Source organism: Polyodon spathula, chromosome 6 (genome assembly GCF_017654505.1).
Source record: "Polyodon spathula isolate WHYD16114869_AA chromosome 6, ASM1765450v1, whole genome shotgun sequence".
NCBI lineage: Eukaryota > Metazoa > Chordata > Actinopteri > Acipenseriformes > Polyodontidae > Polyodon > Polyodon spathula.
This window is the reverse complement of record NC_054539.1, coordinates 28,481,500-28,503,020: the sequence shown is the minus strand read 5'-3', so window position 1 is coordinate 28,503,020 and position 21,521 is coordinate 28,481,500. Positions and strand designations below refer to the sequence as shown.

At 39.8% G+C, this 21,521-nt stretch overlaps 1 protein-coding gene across 2 annotated transcripts in view; it reads right to left on the bottom strand.

Moving 5' to 3' along the window:
• Nucleotides 1-590: 590 nt before the first annotated feature.
• The window catches only part of kctd3 (potassium channel tetramerization domain containing 3), a 33,933-nt gene continuing 13,002 nt past the window's right edge, over nt 591-21,521 (bottom strand). The window contains exons 9-18 of one of the 2 annotated variants that reach the window (XM_041252709.1): nt 21,070-21,263; nt 13,504-13,619; nt 13,226-13,313; nt 12,443-12,559; nt 4,475-4,645; nt 3,821-3,976; nt 3,452-3,548; nt 2,970-3,163; nt 2,578-2,716; nt 591-2,110 (exon numbers count right to left, since the gene is read on the bottom strand). In XM_041252709.1, coding sequence (XP_041108643.1) covers nt 1,534-2,110; nt 2,578-2,716; nt 2,970-3,163; nt 3,452-3,548; nt 3,821-3,976; nt 4,475-4,645; nt 12,443-12,559; nt 13,226-13,313; nt 13,504-13,619; nt 21,070-21,263 — 1,849 coding nt within the window. In that variant the 3' untranslated portion in view covers nt 591-1,533. The remainder of the gene's footprint in view (nt 2,111-2,577; nt 2,717-2,969; nt 3,164-3,451; nt 3,549-3,820; nt 3,977-4,474; nt 4,646-12,442; nt 12,560-13,225; nt 13,314-13,503; nt 13,620-21,069; nt 21,264-21,521) is intronic. The other variant, XM_041252710.1, reaches the window with a different exon arrangement.

The window sequence follows — 21,521 nt, the reverse complement described above, 5'->3', positions numbered from 1 at the left end:
ACAAGGTTAACACCAGTGTTGTGCAAAATGGCTGCAGACTGTTAGAAATGGAGACCTTAAGACAGTTTAGTGCCCCCTACAGTATTTAATAAAAAAAAAAGATTAAGTGATATTTTCCCCCCTCTAGAAAATTAATTTCTTATTATTATTACCATCATTTACAAAAATAACTTGTAACTGTCTACTCCATTTTTTTTTTATCTTGAAAGTCTCTTCATTCAATGCACTACACTACAGTTTTTTTATCCTTCCTTGAAGAGTGCAAATACATATAAAACAATATTAACGCATCAATAAAAATGATAAACTAAAACACTGAAACAGTCAGAAGTAAATACAATATAATACACATTTATAAGTTTGGTAATACTGACTATATGCTTGTAGCTTCTTACATTGATGACAATTTAAATAATTTACTTCCAAAGTTTCACCCAATCTCACACAGCTACACTAACAAAAAGGAACCAAACTCACACAACACCACACCTCAGATGCACCACTACAGGGAAAGTATAAAGGGGTAATGTGTCATATGCATAAATATAGACTGTATTACCAAAATACCAATTATAGAATATAATTAGAAAAATATAAATAACTTGCTTTGGTTTACTTCTTTTTTGTTGGGATATACAAAAGGCACCCTATTTATAAATAAACAGCAAAGACTCAAGACTTGTCCCTCAACAGACTGTGCTTGGTCTTGGGATCTGGTGCACATCTTCTGTAATTGTGCTCCACTTTGGCTGACTTTGACAGCAACACAGATGGACATTTTGTGACAACAATGCAAAACCAATAATAATCCCTGCCCCAGGTACTGAGGTGTGCTTTATTATGTGCATTTGTTTGATTGGTTTTATCCATCCAAGGTAACACTGGTACTACACTAACACCCCTATTCCAGCATTGTGAACACTGATCCTCCCCAGTAGTAATACTGTTATCTTACGATATCAGCTTTCCATGCCCCCAATCTCTGAAATTGTTACTTTCTGGATTTTATATTAGTGTCATTTAAAAGATTTAGTGATTATGAACAGCAAGCCCATGTAGTGTAAAATATTGCAAGCTAGTGCTAGAAATGAACCTTTTATCAAACATTACCCCAACAGTAGAGGAAGCTAAACTATATACGGATGAACATTAAGGCAGGAATAGGAGTTGTAATTTCCAAAAAAACAATCTCCCCCAAAAAAGTATTTTACTTTTCCAAAGACACTTACTAGCATTAAGAATCATACTAGCATTCCTCTATGGCTATGGGTGGTTGTTTTATGTCCCATTCCTGCAAAACAGCTAGAACACATACTTAATCCTTTACTTCAAGCAAAATTAGTGTTTACTTGTTTCTAAAGGGTTATTTAGATTTAAAAACAATCCCATGGTTTATAATAGAATCCTGGTGGTCACTTCCAAGGTAATCCTGAAGGGTGCACTTGTGGTCATTTTCAATGGCACCCTGGTATTTTAAGTAAAAAACAGTGCTTTCATTTAAGATGATTTTATGTATTAATTTACTTTCCTAATTTACAAACTGTACTCCTGACAAGAGGAGTCATTCTTCTTATGTCTTGGGGATGTAGCCACTTTTGTTGGAGATGCAGAGGCGGTGCCAGATGACTCGCTCCCTCCTTCTGCTCCCGAGGTTGGGGAGGTGAGCGGAGGCACTGGAGATGCTTTCTTCCTCCCCAGGAACCCTCCATCAAACGTGCTCCTCTTCTTTATCTCTTGCTTTAGGTCCATTTCTTCATCCCGGCCCTTTTTCTTGGTTTCCCCAGGGCTTTCCAGTGGTGCCTTGGTGGAATCTGGGACTGTGTCTGAGGCCCTGTTTGTCCAAACCTCTACCGCTGAGCTTTTCTTGGCCAAAGCACTGGTCTCTGCTGTAGTCCGCCTCACCTCCAAAGAAGGCATGAGGGACAAGCTCCCATGCTCAGCACTTTCCCTCTCCAGCAAATTAATACCCAGGTTAAAAGACTGAAAGTCCTTGTAACTGTTACAGCTCTCAGTCCGCCTGGCTCTGGCCAGAAGGGGGCTCTCCCTGTATGGTCTCACTGCTCCATATGTAGCCGTCTCTGGTATTGTGTCATGAGGGTGCAGCTGCAGACTGAAAACAAAACAAAAAAAAACAGAAGCTTTTAAGCCTAAAAATTAGATGGGCTCAGTTCTGGCAAGTATGCTTGGACTGCATTGTCTTCTTTATTTGATTTCATGAAGCAAAAATTATTATTCAATCACTAAATTGAATTAACTGTTTAATAAAAGCAAAATCCTACTGTGTTTTTTGTGACAGAGGGGGCAAGATTTTTCTAGCAATTTGTCCCTTGGTCAAGAAGTTTTTTTCTAAAATTGCATACCCCTGATATGATGGAAACTGTCCATACATACAGCATATATTTTTGTTATGATAATGATATGCTCTTATTTTGTTTTTTCAGACGTGATAGGGAATGTATGCTGTTAACATAATTGTTTAGCCAGATGAGAAGCCATTGACAACAGTTTCTCATTTACAAAGTTGGCCTGCAATGATTTCAAATTTCTGCATCTTTTCAGCAATATGGAATTTCTTACCTGGAGCTAGACTCTCGCAATCGACTGTGCTGTACCACTGAGGTAGCTGGGCTGATGTTGGGGGTAGCACAACGAGAGGTACTCAGATCACACTGATCCAAAAGTTTCAACAGTTCTTCTTCTGTGGGGCCTCCCACCTCTAATAAACAACAACATATTACATATATTTATACAAGGCTATTCATTAACACATACAGGCCGTATGAATTTGACTGACAAATATCAAGTCCCCTTAGCTAGTGTCAAAATAAATAGCAGAAAGCAGCACTTGCTTTACAGCCGGGGAATGTATGTGAAAGCTGTTTGCAGTATAACTGCTGGACCTGTAATGTAAGGACTTGCACCCCCGTACATGATTGCCAACTTGCTGTCTAAGGAAATCTCCAACTTACCAACTTCTTTCGTATCTTCCGCCTTGTTCACTATGTCCATGGCAGTTGTTAGATCCCACATCTGAATGCTTCCGTTTCCATGGCCTGTGAAGAGGTATCGGCGTGGCCTGGACCCCATTCTGCTCGATCCCTCACATTCCCTCACTGTGAAGGAGGAAATTGTGGTGCCATCCACAGCTTGGATCTCGCAGATTCTGTCATCGTTAACAAAAAAGCACGTCATTTAAAAAAAATCGCATATGAATGTACTTACAGCAAGATATCTTTACAATCAGTAGCAGTAAGATTATGAAGAGATTCAAATACCTGGCAGACAATCTTTCGCACACCAATTAGAAATACACATTTTCACAAGTACTTATTAAAATTTATAAAACATATGTTTTAAGATAGAATAGTCGTGGGTTCTCTTCCATTCACATCCCTGATGTCACTACTGTTAACACTTTATAGTTACTGTCTGCATTAAAGGAATAAATTACCTTTTTCCGGTGGAAGAAAGTCGCACAAAGAGTTTATTTGTTATCGGGACAACTTTCTGGATAAAAACCTGTTGATCATCTCTCTCTCCAAAAGGACCTGCAAACAGTTTTGTATGTTTTGGTTTCAGTGTTATATTCAGTGCATTTTACTAGCAACTGGTAGAACTTTCCAGTGTTATACTTGTATAGATTTCTTTTACCTGCAGTCAGGTATTTTAGACAACAGGTATACAACATTTCAGAGTTGTGGAATTCACTATAAACCCCCCATAAATAAGTAAATAATATCATTTTTCAAATAAATTATTTTCTCAACCTTAACACCGCTAGTTGGTGATTCTAACTGGTGTTCTCTCTCTCTTCACTTACCAATATCGTTTCCAGATGAGTAGCTGCCATGGCTCTCAGTTTCTTCAAGGGACAAAATTTTGAATGAGGCCAAAGGTGTGGAGCCAGGCTGGGTGGAAATCATTCCTCTGAATCGAGTCACAGTCCACGTTCGCACATGGTTGTTGTCTGAACAGACTAAGGTGGAGAAAATAGATCACAATTCAGACCATAACAAAACACAATTCTAACTGCATTTATTTTAAAAGGGGAGTATGCCCTGCGATGCTCTCGATCCAACCAATGCTTGCAGTACGACATTTAAAACATTGTGCCATCACTGTAGCAATGACAAAGCACCTCCACATGCCTAATTTTGCTAAAAGATGTGTCATTGTGGAATGAGAAACACAACAACTTGATTATTTTCTGGGTCATGTTTTAATCTTACTAGAGTTGTATTTTTCAGGATTCTGCTTCAGGACAGCATGTATAACTTTTTTTTTGAACTGAGAGATATTATGTTTATTACAATACAATGTGTGCAATCACGATTTTACATATTTATGTAGTTAGAAATGTAAGAGTGTGTTTGTTTTTGACAAGATCAGAGTCCAGTAGAACTTAGATCTGCAGCACTAGTCAATTGGTTTTATTGTGCAGGTTAAAAAAAAAGGATCAAGTAAAGCAGGTTACCTGATACCAGGTGTTTCTCTGAGAGCATGATCTTGGTGACAGGGCTGCGGTGGACAGTGAAGGTCTGGAAGAGTTGAGGACCGGACCCCACTGTTTCTGGATGTTGTACAATCACTCTCACTGTCCCAGAGCTGGTACCATAGGCAATCTCAATCCAGTTCCCACTCACACCTGAAAACACAGCATCTCTAAGTGATAGAGTACCAATTGCTTTAAAAACTGCTGGTGCTGCAAAAAAAAAAAAAAAAAAAAAAAGAAAGGTGTTCCTCTTAGAAATACCAGCTGTTTACAGCTGCAATACATAAACATCAATGTTTGTCTTAAGGGAGCTATCTTGTAAAGCACCAGAAGCTGTATGTGTATGTTACCAAAAAATGTCAGTCTGTTCAATACCTGGCAAAGTCAAAAACACAAACAAAGGAGAAAATTGTAGTAACCTCACAGTTCTCTCACAAATGGATACACATTTCTCTGTGACATGAACAGTATGTGCAATATCCCAGTGTGGCATAACACCCACTCTGTGGTACCACCACCAGAAGTTACAACATCTGAGTCATTTCTGGAAAAAAGAGGCAAAAAGATGTTGGCAGAGCTTATAATCTGGAACGATTCGCCATCCAATGCCACATTTAGAATGTGCAGTGTTTTAGGATGGGGGTTAGTTTGCCTGGAAACATTTGTAAACTTCACCTATATACAGTCAGAATGTTATATAGACCAGGTATTTAAACAGACTATTTTTTTTTTTCTCTCTCAAGAACCGTGTGAGGCGAGAGTGTATTAAATGGAATGTCCAGACAGTAATTTATGTGTACAGAAATAAAATAATTTATTTTTATTTTCTATACACAACAAAAAGGATTAAATAACAAACGAAAAACAAAATGGTGTGAGGGAAGGAGTGCAGGGGTGAAATCCAAAACAAACTGATGACTCGTCTTTAATTTGTCTTCGTGGTGATACATAAACAAAAAAAAGACAAAAGAAATGTTAGTATTTCAAAAAACCCGCTGCACAAAACCAGTATCTCCCTTCACCCGTGACTCCTCCTACTTTTACTTTCGGACCAACCCCGAACACAGTAGTACGTTCCCTTTAGTATGTAATGTCCCGCCTCTGTAGTCAGTGGAACACCAATCCCCAACCGACACGTGTCCTTATCCTTCACTTGACTCCAGTGGCTGGAAGTTACATACTCGTACTTCCGCCCCTCACCAAGGTGCCGCCCCTCAAAAAGATGACTTTTGCCATGGTCACGAGATCTTGGTAAGGGAAGTCCCGAGTTGGTTTGATGCCATCTACTGTCGGGAGGCTGAATCACAGACCGAAAACCCCTTTGACTCATCACATATCCCACCCCTCAGAGTGGAGCCGAAGGAACACTCGGAAACCTCTAACCCTTCCCTTTTACCTCCCTCCCGGGAAAAAAAATCAGCATTTTGATGTAACTTACCCGCACGATACCTTATTTGAAAGGCGAAGGGTTGGAGCGCCAGGTACCACCGCGTAATCCTAGCGTTTGAATCCTTCATCGTGTCTAACCACTTTAAAGAAGCGTGATCTGTGATGAGTACAAAGGGTCGTCCCAGAAGATAGTATTTTAAAGATTCCACTGCCCATTTCACTGCCAGGCATTCTTTCTCCACTACCGAATACCTCTGTTCTCTGGGCAGTAACTTCCGACTGATGTATAGTATCGGGTGTTCTATACCATCTCTCTCCTGGGACAGAACCGCCCCCAGACCAGTCTGCGATGCATCTGTCTGCAGGACGAACTCTCGGCTGAAATCCGGGCTTATTAATGCTGGGGCCTGACTCAAATTAGTTTTAATAGATTCAAAGGCTGTCTGACACTCTGCACTCCACTTAACTTTATTTGGAGCGTTCTTTTTAGTGAGATCAGTGAGAGGGGCGGCTATAGTGGAAAAGTGTGGAATAAAGCGGCGGTAATAACCAGCCAACCCTAACAGTGATCTCACCTGGGTTTTCGTGGTAGGTACCGGTGAATCCAACAAAGCCTGGACTTTTGAAACCAACGGTTTCACTCTACCCTTACCCATTATGAAACCTAAATATTTAGTTTCTTCTTTTCCAATAGCGCACTTTGCCATGTTCGCTGTGAGCCCCGCCCTCCTCAGAGACTGTAAGACGGCTTCTAATCTAGTCAAATGTTCTCTCCAGGAAGAACTATAAATGACTACATCATCGATATACGCAGCTGCATACTCTCGATGAGGTTGTAAAACCCTGTCCATTAGTCTCTGAAAAGTAGCAGGCGCTCCATGAAGTCCGAACGGCATAGTACAAAATTGAAAAAGACCCTCTGGGGTTGAAAATGCCGTTTTCTCACGAGAGGCTTTCGTTAATGGAATTTGCCAATATCCTTTCGTCAGATCCAGAGTTGAAATAAACCGAGCTTGCCCCAGTTTGTCTAAGAGTTCATCTACTCGAGGCATGGGATATGCATCAAACTTGGAGATAGCATTCACCCTCCTAAAATCGATACATAATCGTAGTGACCCATCTGGCTTGTCTATTGGTACTATTGGGCTACACCACTCACTTCGGGAAGGTTCAATTACCCCAAGTTTCAACATACACTCCACCTCCCTTCGAACAGAATCTCTCCGACTCTCTGGAATGCGATACGGTCTCTGTCTAACTCTTAGACCTGGCGGAGTGATAATAGCATGTTCGATCAAATGCGTTCTTCCAGGCACGTTAGAAAACACATCACTGAACATTTTAATTAGATTGCTTACCTCTTCACGCTGATCAGGAGTTAATTGTTCCCCCATCGGGACCTCAATTGCTGACTCTGACTCAATTGAGGGTCCAAAATCCTCTCCCTCCTGTACAGGAGATATAAAATGGACTTCCCGTTCTTTCCACGGTTTCAGGAGATTAACATGATAAATTTGACTTTCTTTCCGACGCCCAGGCTGTCGGATCTCATAATTGACTTTACCAATTGCTCGAATAACCTGAAAGGGACCCTGCCATTTAGCAAACAACTTAGATTCCGATGAGGGCAACAATAACAACACTTTATCTCCAGGTCGAAAGTTCCGAATTCTTGCATTTTTATTGTAGCTTTGTTGCTGCTTCTGCTGTGCCGCTTTGAGATTGTCATGTGCCAATCGACCGACTAATTCTAAGCGATCGCGTAACTGCAACACGTATTTTACTACATTTTTAGACTCCTTTGACTGTTCTTCCCAGCCTTCTCTTATGAGATCCAAGATACCCCGCGGCTGCCGACCGTACAAGAGCTCAAACGGGGAAAACCCCGTTGAGGATTGTGGTACCTCGCGAACTGCAAAGAGCAAGTAGGGAAGCAGTTTAGCCCAATTGCGTTTTTCTTGATCTACAAAGCGGCGCAACATATTTTTCAAAGTCTGATTAAATCGTTCAACAAGCCCATCCGTTTGTGGATGAAAAACTGAGGTTCTAATTGAACGAATTTTCAATAATTTATATAGTTGCTGAATACAGTCTGACATAAAATTAGTGCCCTGATCAGTGAGAATTTCTTTCGGGATTCCCACCCTAGAGAATATTTTTACCAATTCATTCGCTACAGCTATTGCATTCATAGAGCGTAAGGGAACAGCTTCTGGATATCTCGTTGCGTAGTCCACTACTACTAAAATATACCGATATCCTGACTCTGTTCCCTCCAGAGGGCCTACTAAATCTACACCAATCCTTTCAAACGGAACCCCAATAATTGGAAGTGGAACCAGAGGTGCGGGGCGAACTGACTTAGGGGCAGCTAATTGACATTCAGGACACTCCGATACATACTTCCGCACCAGACCATAAACCCCAGGCCAAAAAAACCGGGCCAGAATTCGTTCCTGAGTCTTTTCAGTTCCCAAATGACCTGAAAATGGAATGTCATGCGCCAATCTCATGACTTCTGACTGAAAAGGCCTAGGAACCAATAACTGTTTTACGAGCTGTCCCGTCCCGGGAGCCCGGGTTATTCTATATAATAAGTGCCCAGATACAGAAAAATGCGGAAATACCACCGGTTGTCCTTCCTGCATATCCTTCCCCTCGATATATCTAACCCGTTTCCAAGCATACTGTAACGTGGGATCATTTTGTTGTTCATATCCCAAGTCAATATCTCGGTCCCAATGGTTAGGTACACAGAGAGGAGTGTCTTTTATTACATGACCTTCCACCTCAGTAACCTCGCAGCCCCGGTTACACTGAATACCTACTCCCTTTCCTTGCCGTTTCAGCGATTGGTTTACTTTTGTGTCAGACCCCTCCCCTTGTCGTCTCAGAGTTCCCTCATATTTTTCCACCCGACGCTCTCTTTTTGTTTTTCTTGGGCGGATTTTAGGGTTAAACAGGTCGGATTGCAACGGAAAAATCTCGCCAATTGTTTTCTCCTGTTGCTTTAATTGTCCCCTGGTAGAAACTAAGACCATTTCCCGACCTAAAATACGATCAAAAAACGGCCAGTCTCTTCCCAGGAGAACAGGGTATGGTAAACATTGCGCTACAGCCACTTTAACGCAAGCTGAATAATCACCTACAATAAGTCTAACTTTAGTGGTGGGATAAACCCGAGTTTCTCCATGAATACAGGAGATAGCCACTTTACCCTGTGGCTCCCAGGCTACCCCATCCAAGAGAGCTTGCCGAATCAATGTTTGTGCACACCCAGAGTCCGCAAATGCGTAAGTACTCTTTCCCCCGACCTGTACTCTTAACTGATAAGGGCCCTCCCGACATTCCCCAGTGTTCCTACCTGTTACTGCTGACCAGGATCTTGTCGCCAGGTCCACCTTTATTACTGGACAATTCCTGGCAATGTGTCCAGGCTCATTACATTGGTAGCACACTTGGTTAGGAGGCATCAACGGAGTTAATCTGTCCTGCGAGTCCGCGACCGGCAGGTTAGGGGGATTCTCTCTCGCCCAGGATGGGGCTAACCTTGACCTCCATGGTCTGAAGGTCCGGTTACCCCCTCTGGGCTTCATTGGTTGGTTGGTCCGAGTTAGTTTAGGGGCAGGAGTGGGGTCTGACCCGGCACCTTCGTTTGCGTCTTCGTAGGCCTCCGCCAGGAGGAGGGCATCCTCGAGAGTGGTAGGTCTATTCCTCTTAATCCACTCTCGATTCCCTGGCGGTAGTATAGACGCAAACTGTTCTATAACTATTTTCTGCACCAGTTCTTGGGGTGTATGTTCTTCTGGCCGCAGCCACCGGGTGCACTGATCTAAAAGATATTGTCCCGCAACCCGGGGCCGCATCCCCTTGGACAGCTGGTATTCCCGAAAACGGCGCCGGTATGTTTCCTCCGTGATCCCGAGGCGTGAGAGAATGGCTTCTTTAACTTTAACATAGTCCCCTGCATTCGTGGCCGTCAGGGCTCGATACGCTGCCTGAGCTTCCCCTGTCAGGCAGGGTGCCAATTTCATGGCCCAGTGTTCCCTAGGCCACTCTGCAGCCTCTGCCACTCTCTCAAACGTAATCAAGAAAGCCTCGGGATCATCTTCCGAGGTCATCTTCTGAAGATTAGGCTGAGCTGCAAACATCCGGGCAACCGCTCTCTCTGATGTTGATATTGATAGTTTTTCTACCAGCTGTCCCAAGAACTGGGCGAGCTGTTCCAGGTGCCGTGTCTCTCTCTCCTCTCGCTTCTCCTCCTGCTCCCTAAACATTGTCAAAACTGTAGCTGGATCCATTTTCACTTCTGACACCACGTGTGAGGCGAGAGTGTATTAAATGGAATGTCCAGACAGTAATTTATGTGTACAGAAATAAAATAATTTATTTTTATTTTCTATACACAACAAAAAGGATTAAATAACAAACGAAAAACAAAATGGTGTGAGGGAAGGAGTGCAGGGGTGAAATCCAAAACAAACCGTGATGACTCGTCTTTAATTGTCTTCGTGGTGACCATACAAAAAAAAAAAGACAAAAGAAATGTTAGTATTTCAAAAAACCCGCTGCACAAAACCAGTATCTCCCTTCACCCGTGACTCCTCCTACTTTTACTTTCGGACCAACCCCGAACACAGTAGTACGTTCCCTTTAGTATGTAATGTCCCGCCTCTGTAGTCAGTGGAACACCAATCCCCAACCGACACGTGTCCTTATCCTTCACTTGACTCCAGTGGCTGGAAGTCACATACTCGTACTTCCGCCCCTCACCAAGGTGCCGCCCCTCAAAAGATGACTTTTGCCATGGTCACGAGATCTTGGTAAGGGAAGTCCCGAGTTGGTTTGATGCCACCTACTGTCGGGAGGCTGAATCACAGACCGAAACCCCTTTGACTCATCACAAACCGATACTACTAAGACAGTCAATGCAGAATGGTAGGGACTACCTGGCCAGCATTTTACAGCAAGCATTTTAGTTAGCAACCTACCTTTTTGGCAAGCCAGTGTAAATCTGGAATATATGGTTGGCTTCTCATCTCCATATTTTAAAACTCTGCTGTTTACTATATACAAATATGTATTTCTTGTTTTTCATTCTTTCCATCACTTGTAGTAAAAGGGTTCTCCCCAGGAATTCTGTACAGCCGGACGGCAGAACATTTTAGCCGGGAACACTTAACTAAAAAAATAAACTTGCCTTACCTTTAAAAAGTAATAAAACAAAGAATTTAAATAACATGTTGTCTTTCGTTGACTATACTGGTTGCTCTTTATGTTCTACATTCTTTTTAATTACTGTTTTATTAGGCTCTCTATGATTTGATTGGGGAAAGACAATGTAAGTTCACAAAATAAAAGGTAACCATTTCACTCCCTTTTTAGCTTAATTATTGAGCTTATTGCCTCATTTAAATTGTTTTCTTTAAGTTTTCAGGGCATGTTGTTAATGCACGTCCATTTTTGTTTTTCGCTATTCTACATATTTTTAATGCAACTGTTCATTTTAACCATTTTTTTTTACACAACAGTACTCACACACGTTTGGTCATCATAACTGTTGCATGAAACCGCAGTGTAATAATCCAGCACCTCTGCACGTCAGCATTTGTATGTCAGCTGACAACTGTTCAGCTGATATCCCATCGTGCCTTTCTTTTTAAAGGTTTACAGCCTCTTTACATGAACCCCCAATATCTCTCACAAGCACCTGGGTACATATTCTTTTACGATATCACAACAAAAGGAATACACTTTTTTTTTGGTGTACATGTATATGCACTATATATAACCTTACAGTACAATAATGACAAAAAAATGGACAATGGCAATACCTGAAAATAATCTTAATTTATTTATTTTTTTTTTAATAAAGTAGCCGGCACAAATATAGTATTAGGTGGTGGATTGCACCGATCAACGGCTTATTTTGAAAACCCTGCATTCATAAATCGGTTATTTTTTTTAACAGTCATTTTAATGTTTTAGCTTCTCAAAGTGCTTAACATAGAAAACCTGCCCCTTCAACTCTGACTGGTTAAATGTTGTGTCAAGACGTAACACAGCTGTCATGTGGTTCCAAGTTTTTTTTTTTCACCCAAAAATGCGCAAGTGATGTAGTCTGCTAGAATCACAATCAATCCTTATTGTTAAAGCCACAGTAGCATCTGCAAGACGGGCTGATCAGGTTTTTTCAGGCGGGCGGCGACAGCTACTTTGCCGGGCAATAGGCCCGGCTGAAAATGCCTGGGGAGAACCCCGAGTAAAAATAAGGCAACGTTAACAAAAAGACAAACCAATACAAGGCGGCTTAAATTCCTTAATATTTTAATTCCATGTATAAAACCGTATATATATATATTTTTTTTATCAACAACATTGTTCAATACAAAACAAAAACATTTCTCATTGCCACAGCAAGCTGACGATAACCGATAACAGCAGTTCAAGCACTAAAAGCCATAAGCAGTCACAATGAATGCATTCTTATCTCAAACTACAGCAGTTCTAAAGTGTATCACACAATCCTCAGCACTTGCAGTATTGTCCAGATATACCTACTTGTCTTGGGTGTGAGATAGACACTCAGGGCAGTGATGGCATCATTTGATGGATCGTGGTAAAGCTCAGTCACCAGTAGATCATTATCCTTCATTCTTAAAGGAAATTTTTGCATATCTGAAGTGGATAAGATCTGTATTAGGACCATGTTGTTTTAACAGGAAAAAGTTCTTAAAGTAGAATCATAAATTTCAAGATTTGAATCTGCTAATTGTAGAACAATTAATGATTTGAGTATTTTAGGTTTTATTTTTTTTTTGTATATTAGGGATACTTCACAATTGAAAGTCTTGTTGTATTCCCCCTGAAACAAAAAACAGGACTTTGTTGCTACAGTACATAGACTGTTCGCCTGGTGATTTGGCTAGTACATGTGTTTGCATATGCTGTTTCCTGCTCTACAGTAATCCCCAGCGGGTTCAATTTAGGCATTGTATAGTTTAAAGTCCACACAAGTCACAAAATATCATCTTATGCATACCCTTGTCAACCCAACTCTAATTCTCTCCACTATTTCTGGCACATACATAGCGTTCTCATGAATTGAAAATTGTAAAAAATATTGTCAACATTTGCATAGCAGTTCTAAAGATCTGTTTCTGGCAACTTTTACTGGACGTACAGACATCTAAACAGGTGTAAGATACAATTGAATATATCATAGATAATTGTATTTTTGGCAGCATTATAGTATTTATTTTGGTACTCAATGTTTGTTTAAATGTTGAAGAACTCCTTCAAATAACCAAAACAGTTTTTAATATTTAAATGAGAAATTCTTACCAATGTAGTATATGGATCCATTGTTACAACCCAACAAGAGGAATGATCCTGCGGTGTCATAGCTTGTAATTGGGACAACATCCTGAACCTGTATGGAGGGGGGGGGCATCAAAATTGTGTGCAACTATTTCAGATGTTGAAAGCTGAAATACAGTATATAAATGATGACACTACACAGCATTTAAAAAAAAATAAAATCTGATTGTCCTAAATGACAAAAAAACATCTTTGCAGTACATCAAGCCATCCTGGATACCAGGTATGTACCGTATGCTTACCTGCCAATGTTGCGTAACAGCATTCCACACCCCCACCTTCCCTGTGTGACTCGTAGCGACCAGCTGATTCCCAATAAAGAACAAGGCATCCACTGGAACCCCTAGGCTAAACTCACCTAAACATAAGAGACACTTGCTTAAAATTATATACTGTATATGTAATAAAAACTACACAGAATAATGACTGAATAAAGAATACATTTCAGCAGGTGGTTTGACAGGCACAGCACCAAGTAGGTGTACTGGAAAAGGACAACATTGTCTATTTATTTTTTATTTGAGAGACCATTTTTCTTCATTTAGGGTAATGTCACTTTCATGTTAGGGTTTTGAAATGTTGATAGGGCAGGGCCTGATAAAGAGGTGAGGAGAAGGACAGCAAGAAGGTATGTGTATTTGCACTGGCGGTAAACACTGTGATATAGTGAAAGACTTGCTTAGAGACTAGGCTTGGTAGTTAACTTTAAAATGTCATCACTGTCCCATAAGCAACTGCCCTCCCTCTTTCACCCAGTTGGGCTCAATATATGGCAAACATTGAGCCAAGCAAGCCTAGGAAAAGAATGCCAAGAGTTGGGGGATTAATGGGGCTGAGCAGTTTTAACCTGCGCAAGGTGAAGTGCAGGTTCCATTGGGCACAAGTAAGTGCTGTTCATCAACAACAGCAGAAGCAACAGCACGCTCTGTGTGGGCCTCCCTCTGCTGACACATTCCATTTTCCCACACACTCAGATGGCCAGGTTATAAGGGAATAGTCACTAATAAAAACAGAACCTGGACTGATTACTCTAGAGAGAGACAAGGGTTCGGGAGGAAATCAATCCAGACAGCTGGGGCAGTCACAAGAAATTTGAGATGTCACTCCCAATCAGACTCAGCAGCCTTGAAGGCTGTCAAGAGGGAGGGAGAATAGATGAAGAGTGACAAGTTCCTGTCTTGGGGGGGTCCTTTCTATAAAATAGTGCTTATAGCAGCAGTGCAGGAAAGCTGTTTTAAGTAAGCATTATTGAAGGAGACCAGCCTCTGGGAGAGCTCCATCACTGGAGATGCTAGCTCATGTAATTTTGTTTAGGAGTCTCTTGTCAGGTTTGAAGACCACTCAAAGACGGTGGAGATTGTATTTTGTTGTTGTTCCTTTGTTTATTTTTTTTTTATTTAGCGGAGTTAAATATATAAATACATCTCGACAACCCTGTAGAATTGGCAATACTGCTGGCTTTTGACTAGTGAGCAGAACAGCATGTAAACCCATAATCAGCACTCCAGATAAGCTGCCTATTAGGTGTTTCACGCACTGGAAAAATAAGAACTTTTAACTTCTTCACTCGCCATCAACAGCAAAGCACTGTATAGCGTAAGCTGTATTGAAAGAAGTGTCTCAAAAACCCTCTGCTGTTTGGGATCTGTTTGTTAAATGCCCAGACGACCAAAAAAAAGTTGAATGCAAACAACTCATCTCCGGGATCACTTGACAAGCGTAAATTCATATTATTACTATTTTTATTAGAAGTAGCATTGCAGTAGTAAAATGTGACCGATAACCTGCTTGGAATGGTGACTGTTAAATAAAGCTGTGTTTTGTCTAAGTCAGCTGCAGTTCTTTTACTGTATATTGCGTCAGTCAGTACACTTGAGACAGACTAATACATGGCATGCAGTCGGAGAAGAGTATAAATGACTGCACTCTCTAAGAAGCACTCTTCTCATCTTTGCATAAACAGCTTCTTATTGCATTTGGATTCAATGAAGGGGTCGTCCAAAATTACCACCAAATTACAGCAAGCATACACAGCACGCTCTTTTTCAAGACCCCCCTCCACCAAAAGCATACATCATAAATGCTGACTGGTTTACTGTATCCTATAGTACACAAACATACAGGGATCACAGAATTGCAGAGCAACGGTTCAAAATGCGATAATCTTTTTCGCTCTATGGCTTGCAAGACTATCATAACCTGTAATTTTATTAGCTTATGGATGTCCAAAATTATTTTTATGTGTGTCAACCCATCCACACACGCAATGTTTTGTTCCATATTGATCACTGTCAAGTGTGCAGAAAGCAGGTATTACTACTTAGTTTGACATTTTTCATAGCATTCCATATAGCAAGAGGCAGCTCAAGTCATTTTAAGGTAAATTACTGCAGCAGATATTTACTTAAATTTAGTTATCTACGGAATTAATCTTAACTAGTAATTTTGTTTTAACTTAATCATTGTATACCAACTGTTGCCTTCAAATTAAAATAATCGCAATAGGAATATAGAGTAATATCCATTGCATTCAGATCCATCAACCCTGGTGAAAATTTAACATCAAAACAATATTAGACTAGATTATTAATTAGACAGTACGTAGTAACAGATCAAAAACAAACACAGACAATGGTTTAAGAGTATAACTACATCAGTTTATTTATAGCACAGCCTAACACAAAATAGAGAATTCCTAAACACTAGTGGTCAAACTAGCTTAATGTGAGAAGAAAGGAGATTTAACAGATTAATATACATTTCAACAAATGTTATTTAGATAAGGAATCATATGCTTAATCTATGTGTCAGTTTAAGTAATATGAAAAGTACAGTTTATATTTAATAGTTACGCAACAAGGTTCCCAGTGTTGCAGGCAGCAGGGATCCCGTCTCAGTAGTTATTTGCAGCTGGGTGTCTTGTGGTGAAGTCAGCAGCGGGAAGTTCAAACAGAACCGCAATCTTGCAAGCAGGAACAGGATACTTTAGTCATTTGGTGATACAAGACCACGAGTACCCAATTGTTATGAATCTCGGAAGGTGCACTTTGTTCTAGAAACTGCCGTTTCTCCACACCAAGTACTTGACATCACTCACATTTCTTATGGAGATGCAAAACTTTAATGGTGTTGACCAGCAGGCAGGCACTCTTTCAGGTAGGCAGGCAGGCACGTTGCTTGGAAGATCGTATCACCTGGTTTCCATAGCAACGGGTACTTCACTTGGGCTGTGACGCAGACTTCTTCTTTGTTGTATGTTGGCAGTGAGTACCTTTGATGAAGGGAGAGCACATTCCTTGAAGTGATCACATCTTGGATGGACAGAGAATGTCCTGGATGAGTGGGAGAGAGCTCCGAGAAAATAGGACAGACACAAGCTTAAATGCATTTAGAATAACCAATCAGAGAAGTTCTTGGCTACCTTTTAGGATTGGTTAATTTGATAGAGGACGAACGTACCTCAAATCGGTCTCTGCGTTAGGCGGATTTCAAATAAGATTGTATTTATGACATACCATAAAACCACACCTTAATTTGCATCCTTACAAGCACTGAGGAAAGCATATTTAAAACCAAAACTCACAGTAAGATAACTCCTTCTGAACTACGGATTTTTGTTTCATCTTCACCATACTAAACATGAGTGTTTGTAGTAAAATAACTGTATAAAACACTTGCATGACTGCTGTTCAATATCTATAATACTCCCAGCGTTATGATTTTACATACAAGCACACTTCATGCCTGGGTACATTTATATCATATTAGATTCAAAACAAAATAAAAACAAATGTCTTTTTTAGACAAAGTTTTTTTTTTTTATCTCAGTTCACTGATACTGTACCAACGTGTACTATCTGTTTCATCCACTAGATGTCACTGTTGCCCATTAACCCTTAAAATGCCAATCCTTTCAAATTCCTGGTTCCAGGAATTCTCTTTCCAGTATAATATATTAATCAAGTCCCTTTGAAGCTTGGAGGGGGTTAAATTTCCTTGTGGTCTGGAAGATAAGATTAGAGCCGTTTCTTTACATAAACAAATGTGATTAAGTGTTTAAGGGGAGGGAAGATTTTGGACTGTAAAACACACAATGGCTTTCTAGTATTAGGTTTCATTAAGCTCAATTCCCAATTAAATATAAAACTCCAAAATATCATTACAATGCATGTTCATTATTTATACTGCAAAATACATATGCGTGTCAAACGGGATTGTATTTTTCTAGGACTAGTTAGTTCTAGAGTTTATATTTTAGCAACTACAAATGAATTGCAAGAAATATGTTGTGTTTTCTAATTTGATTTTGCAATGAAACTAAGCAGCACTAAATGACAGGCAAGCTTTCCCAATTTAGCTGTATTTATTTTTTTGGTTTAAAAGAAGTGTTTTTGTATGGTACGGTGTACTGTATGAGAAACAGACTTTAGACATATTGTATCTGTATGAATGAATTGCGCAAATATTTGCAAACAAGCAGAATACAAAATAAGATAAAAAAAAACCTCCCATTTAACAATTATTGTACTTTAATTTAATTGTGTGGTGCTGTCTTTCTGCCATTCCAACGATCACACATGAAATACAGTTATATTACTAACCACACTGCATCAGAAAGGAACTTGACAGGCCCAAAAAAAAGTTTTAAACATACTAGAAAAACAAATCACAGCTGTCTGACACTCCATTGCCTACTGTACTCTTTCATGTGCTGGAAAGGATCATAAGAGGATCCCTTTTCTCAACTAAAAGGAAAATATCACAAACTGTAACAAAAACTACATTTCTGGTGGTTACAGTTCTTTTGCAGGAAGGCATGTGAATATTCTAAAATGCATAAGATTTTTTTTTTTATTATTTTTCAAAAAAAGCACATGCTCTGTACTGCTTTCAGAACATGTCAATCATTTTGGACAGCCCCTACTATAAGAACGAAAAAAAACCCCATAACCTCTGAATCTGCAATTCTCAAATACAGTGCCTCCTAACATCGAATCACCTACATGGGACTCACTTGCACAGCTCGGTTTTACCAGTGAAAAAAGAGGTATTCGTGCAAATATCTGGAAGAAGCTTCAGTCAGCAGGTCAGTTTATTTTTATAGTAGCTTCATTTACTGTGTGTACTGAAATTTAGTTTAATTTGTCTGAAAAACATGAGCTGTAGTTCTACTCAGACATTAGATTATATATTAGTTTGATTGATTAAATAACATTGTATTCATATGGCAAGCCAAAATGATCATTTTGAGATCTAAAATTGCATCTTGATAGCTTGAAATAGTTAGCGATCTCTATAAATCATTCGCAGAGATCTTGACATTAGAGATCTCTGTAAATAAAACATTTTGAAAAATGAAATAGATATCTCAAACTGATTGTACAGAAATCATTAAATAATGTTTTGCTAGTATTGTACTTCCTATTAATTAAGAGATATCTCAAAATAACTTCCTGTTCACTGAGATATCGCGAAATTATTTCAAGCTTTCTCTAAATGAATTCCTGTTCATTAAGAGATATCTAAATTATTTAGGAGATCTCGAACAAGTTATTTTGAGATATCATAATAGAATTTCAGATATCTTAAAATGACTTAAATATCTGAAAATGCATTTTAGATGTCTCATTTAAAGCTCAATTCAAATATATCTGGACATCTTTAGATGTTTTAAATTTTTTAAATTATCATTTCTTAAGATGATTTAGAGAGATCTATACATTAATTTGAGATAGCTCTTAATGATAATTTGGCTTTCCATATATTCAGCTTATTTGTCAAAAAAAAAAAAAAAAAATTAAAAATGGCATGTGTAATAATGGTATGTCCCTTTCCCTTGGCTGCACAAATTCAGCCAGGTTCTTTGGTTTTGAACTTGCATTTCAGTTTTAGTGAAAACTGATCAGACATAAAAAAAAAAAAAAAAAACTTAGAGTTGATAAACAAAACTAACCGATCATAACACTTGCATCCCTAGTTTATTTCTACCCCAACAGACCATCGTGGATGTTGTTTCTCGCATACCTCCCTTTTCAACATGTACAACTGTCAGAATACAGCCGTGCATAGGCTTTAAATGGGGCTATCACTTTGACGCCCTGAGTTTGATTAAAAAAATAAATAAAAATAATTAAAAATAATTGGTTGATTTGCTGATCTCTTTTTAAGTATCTGTACATCCGACTGTTTCTGTATGTCATTTTAGAGTTTTGCATGTATCTAGAGAACCGCTTACCAATTGTGATCAATCAAAAATAGCCCAGTGTAGCACAATCTGGAGGTAAAGAGACATACAGTGCCTTGCAAAAGTATTCAGATCCCTGACCATTTCTCTCATATTACTGAATTACAAATGGTACATTGAAATTTCGTTCTGTTCGATATTTTATTTTAAACCACTTAAAATCAAAATCAATTATTGTCAAGTGACACTGGTTTTATGCTGGGAAATATTTTAAGAAAAATAAAAAACTGAAATATCTTGCTTGCATAAGTATTCAACCCCCACAACAAGTCTTTTGGGGTAAGTATGTACCAGCATTACACACAGTGTTGGAGTGACTTTGGCCCATTCTTCTTTGCAGATTTGCTCCAGGTTGTTCAGGTTGGTTGGACGACGCTTGTGGACAGTAATTTTCAAATAGTGCCACAGATTCTCAATGGGACTGAGATCAGGACTTTGACTCCCATACAGGCCAGTGTTATGCAGAGCTCATGATATGGTTGACTGGTGCACCATTACTCCACTCCCAGCCACTGAACTCTGTAGCTCCTTCAAAGTGATTGTTAGCCTTTCTGTGTCTTCTCTCACAAGTCTCCTTTTTTGAGCACTGAGTTTTGAGGGATGGCCTTTTCTTGCCAGTGCCTGGGTGGTGTGATGCAGCTTTCACTTCCTGATTATTGATCCAACTGTGCTCACTGGGATATCCAAACACTTGGATATTATTTTGTACCCTTTCCCTAATCTATGCATTTGTATTACTTTATCTCTAACTTCTGCAGAATGCTCTTTGGTCTTCATTTTCCTTCAGATTCACAGCCTTACCAATGATCCTTCAACAGTGGGGTTTTTATCCAGAAAATGTGACAGCAACTTTAATGGTTCACAGGTGGAGGTCAATGGTAAGGTAATTGTGTCCTCGTTAGGGCAGTTTCTTTCATCAGTGCAAACTGGGAGCTTCCACAGCACAGGGGTTGAATACTTTTGCAAGCAACATATTTCAGTTTTTTATTCTTCTTAAAAATATTTCCCAACATAAAACCAATCTCATCTTACAATAACTGATTCTGAGTTTCAGTGTTTAAAAATAAAATATCAAACAGAACAAAATTTCAATGTACCATCTGTAATTCGGTAATATGAGCGAATTGGTCAGGGGTCCGAGTACTTTTGCAAGGCACTGTATATAACCCATCTGTCTTTCTGTCTGACTGTGTGTCACACATATATATATTATTTAATTTACATGGCTTACCCAACTGCAATGGAAATTAAAAGGACATTCTTTAGCAAAAGTTAAGAGTAACATAATCAGGGAGATTAAGTCTGTCTGTCAGTCCAGATGACAGCATGCATTTTGTTTCCAGAATATTGGCAGGGATGTGAATGGGATGGAAATGAATCCACCAGGGGGTAGGCTAAAACTGATTTTACATTAGTCTCAGAATAAAATGGATCCTGGGTCCCAGGGGTGACTGTTCTAACCACTACCCCTACAAAGACTATACATTTTAAACAAGTGTACTATAAATCCCCATATGGAGTGACACCATACCTGAGAGCAATATTAATCAATAGCCAGACTTGCCTATTTCACTGCCGCTGCCCCCGTCCTGGATGCTCCACAGGATGATGCTGCTTTCGGATGCCACAGCCACCATTTTATCCTTGTCCCCATGGGGCCCGCCCACCACCTTTGCATTGAGAGCCACACGCTCAATTGCCCAGTCCAAGTAGGGGCTGGAGAACACCTGCTGCCAGCCTGAGGACTCCTTTATCCTACAGTAGTTTTTTAAAAAAAAGGACTTACAATAATTATTTCGCACCGGGGCTTGTGAAAAACGCAAGTATTTATTTTTTTTCAAATGTAGTCGTTGCCAATGCTAAATCCCAGTTCACTGCTGCAACCCCCTGGAGACTCGGGAAACAGAGGCTGACACACACGTCCTCCAGAACATGTTCCTGCCAAGCCATCATTTTTCGCACTGTGGATCAACAGCGAAGCCATCAGACCTTCAGTGCCGGAGGACAACACAGAGC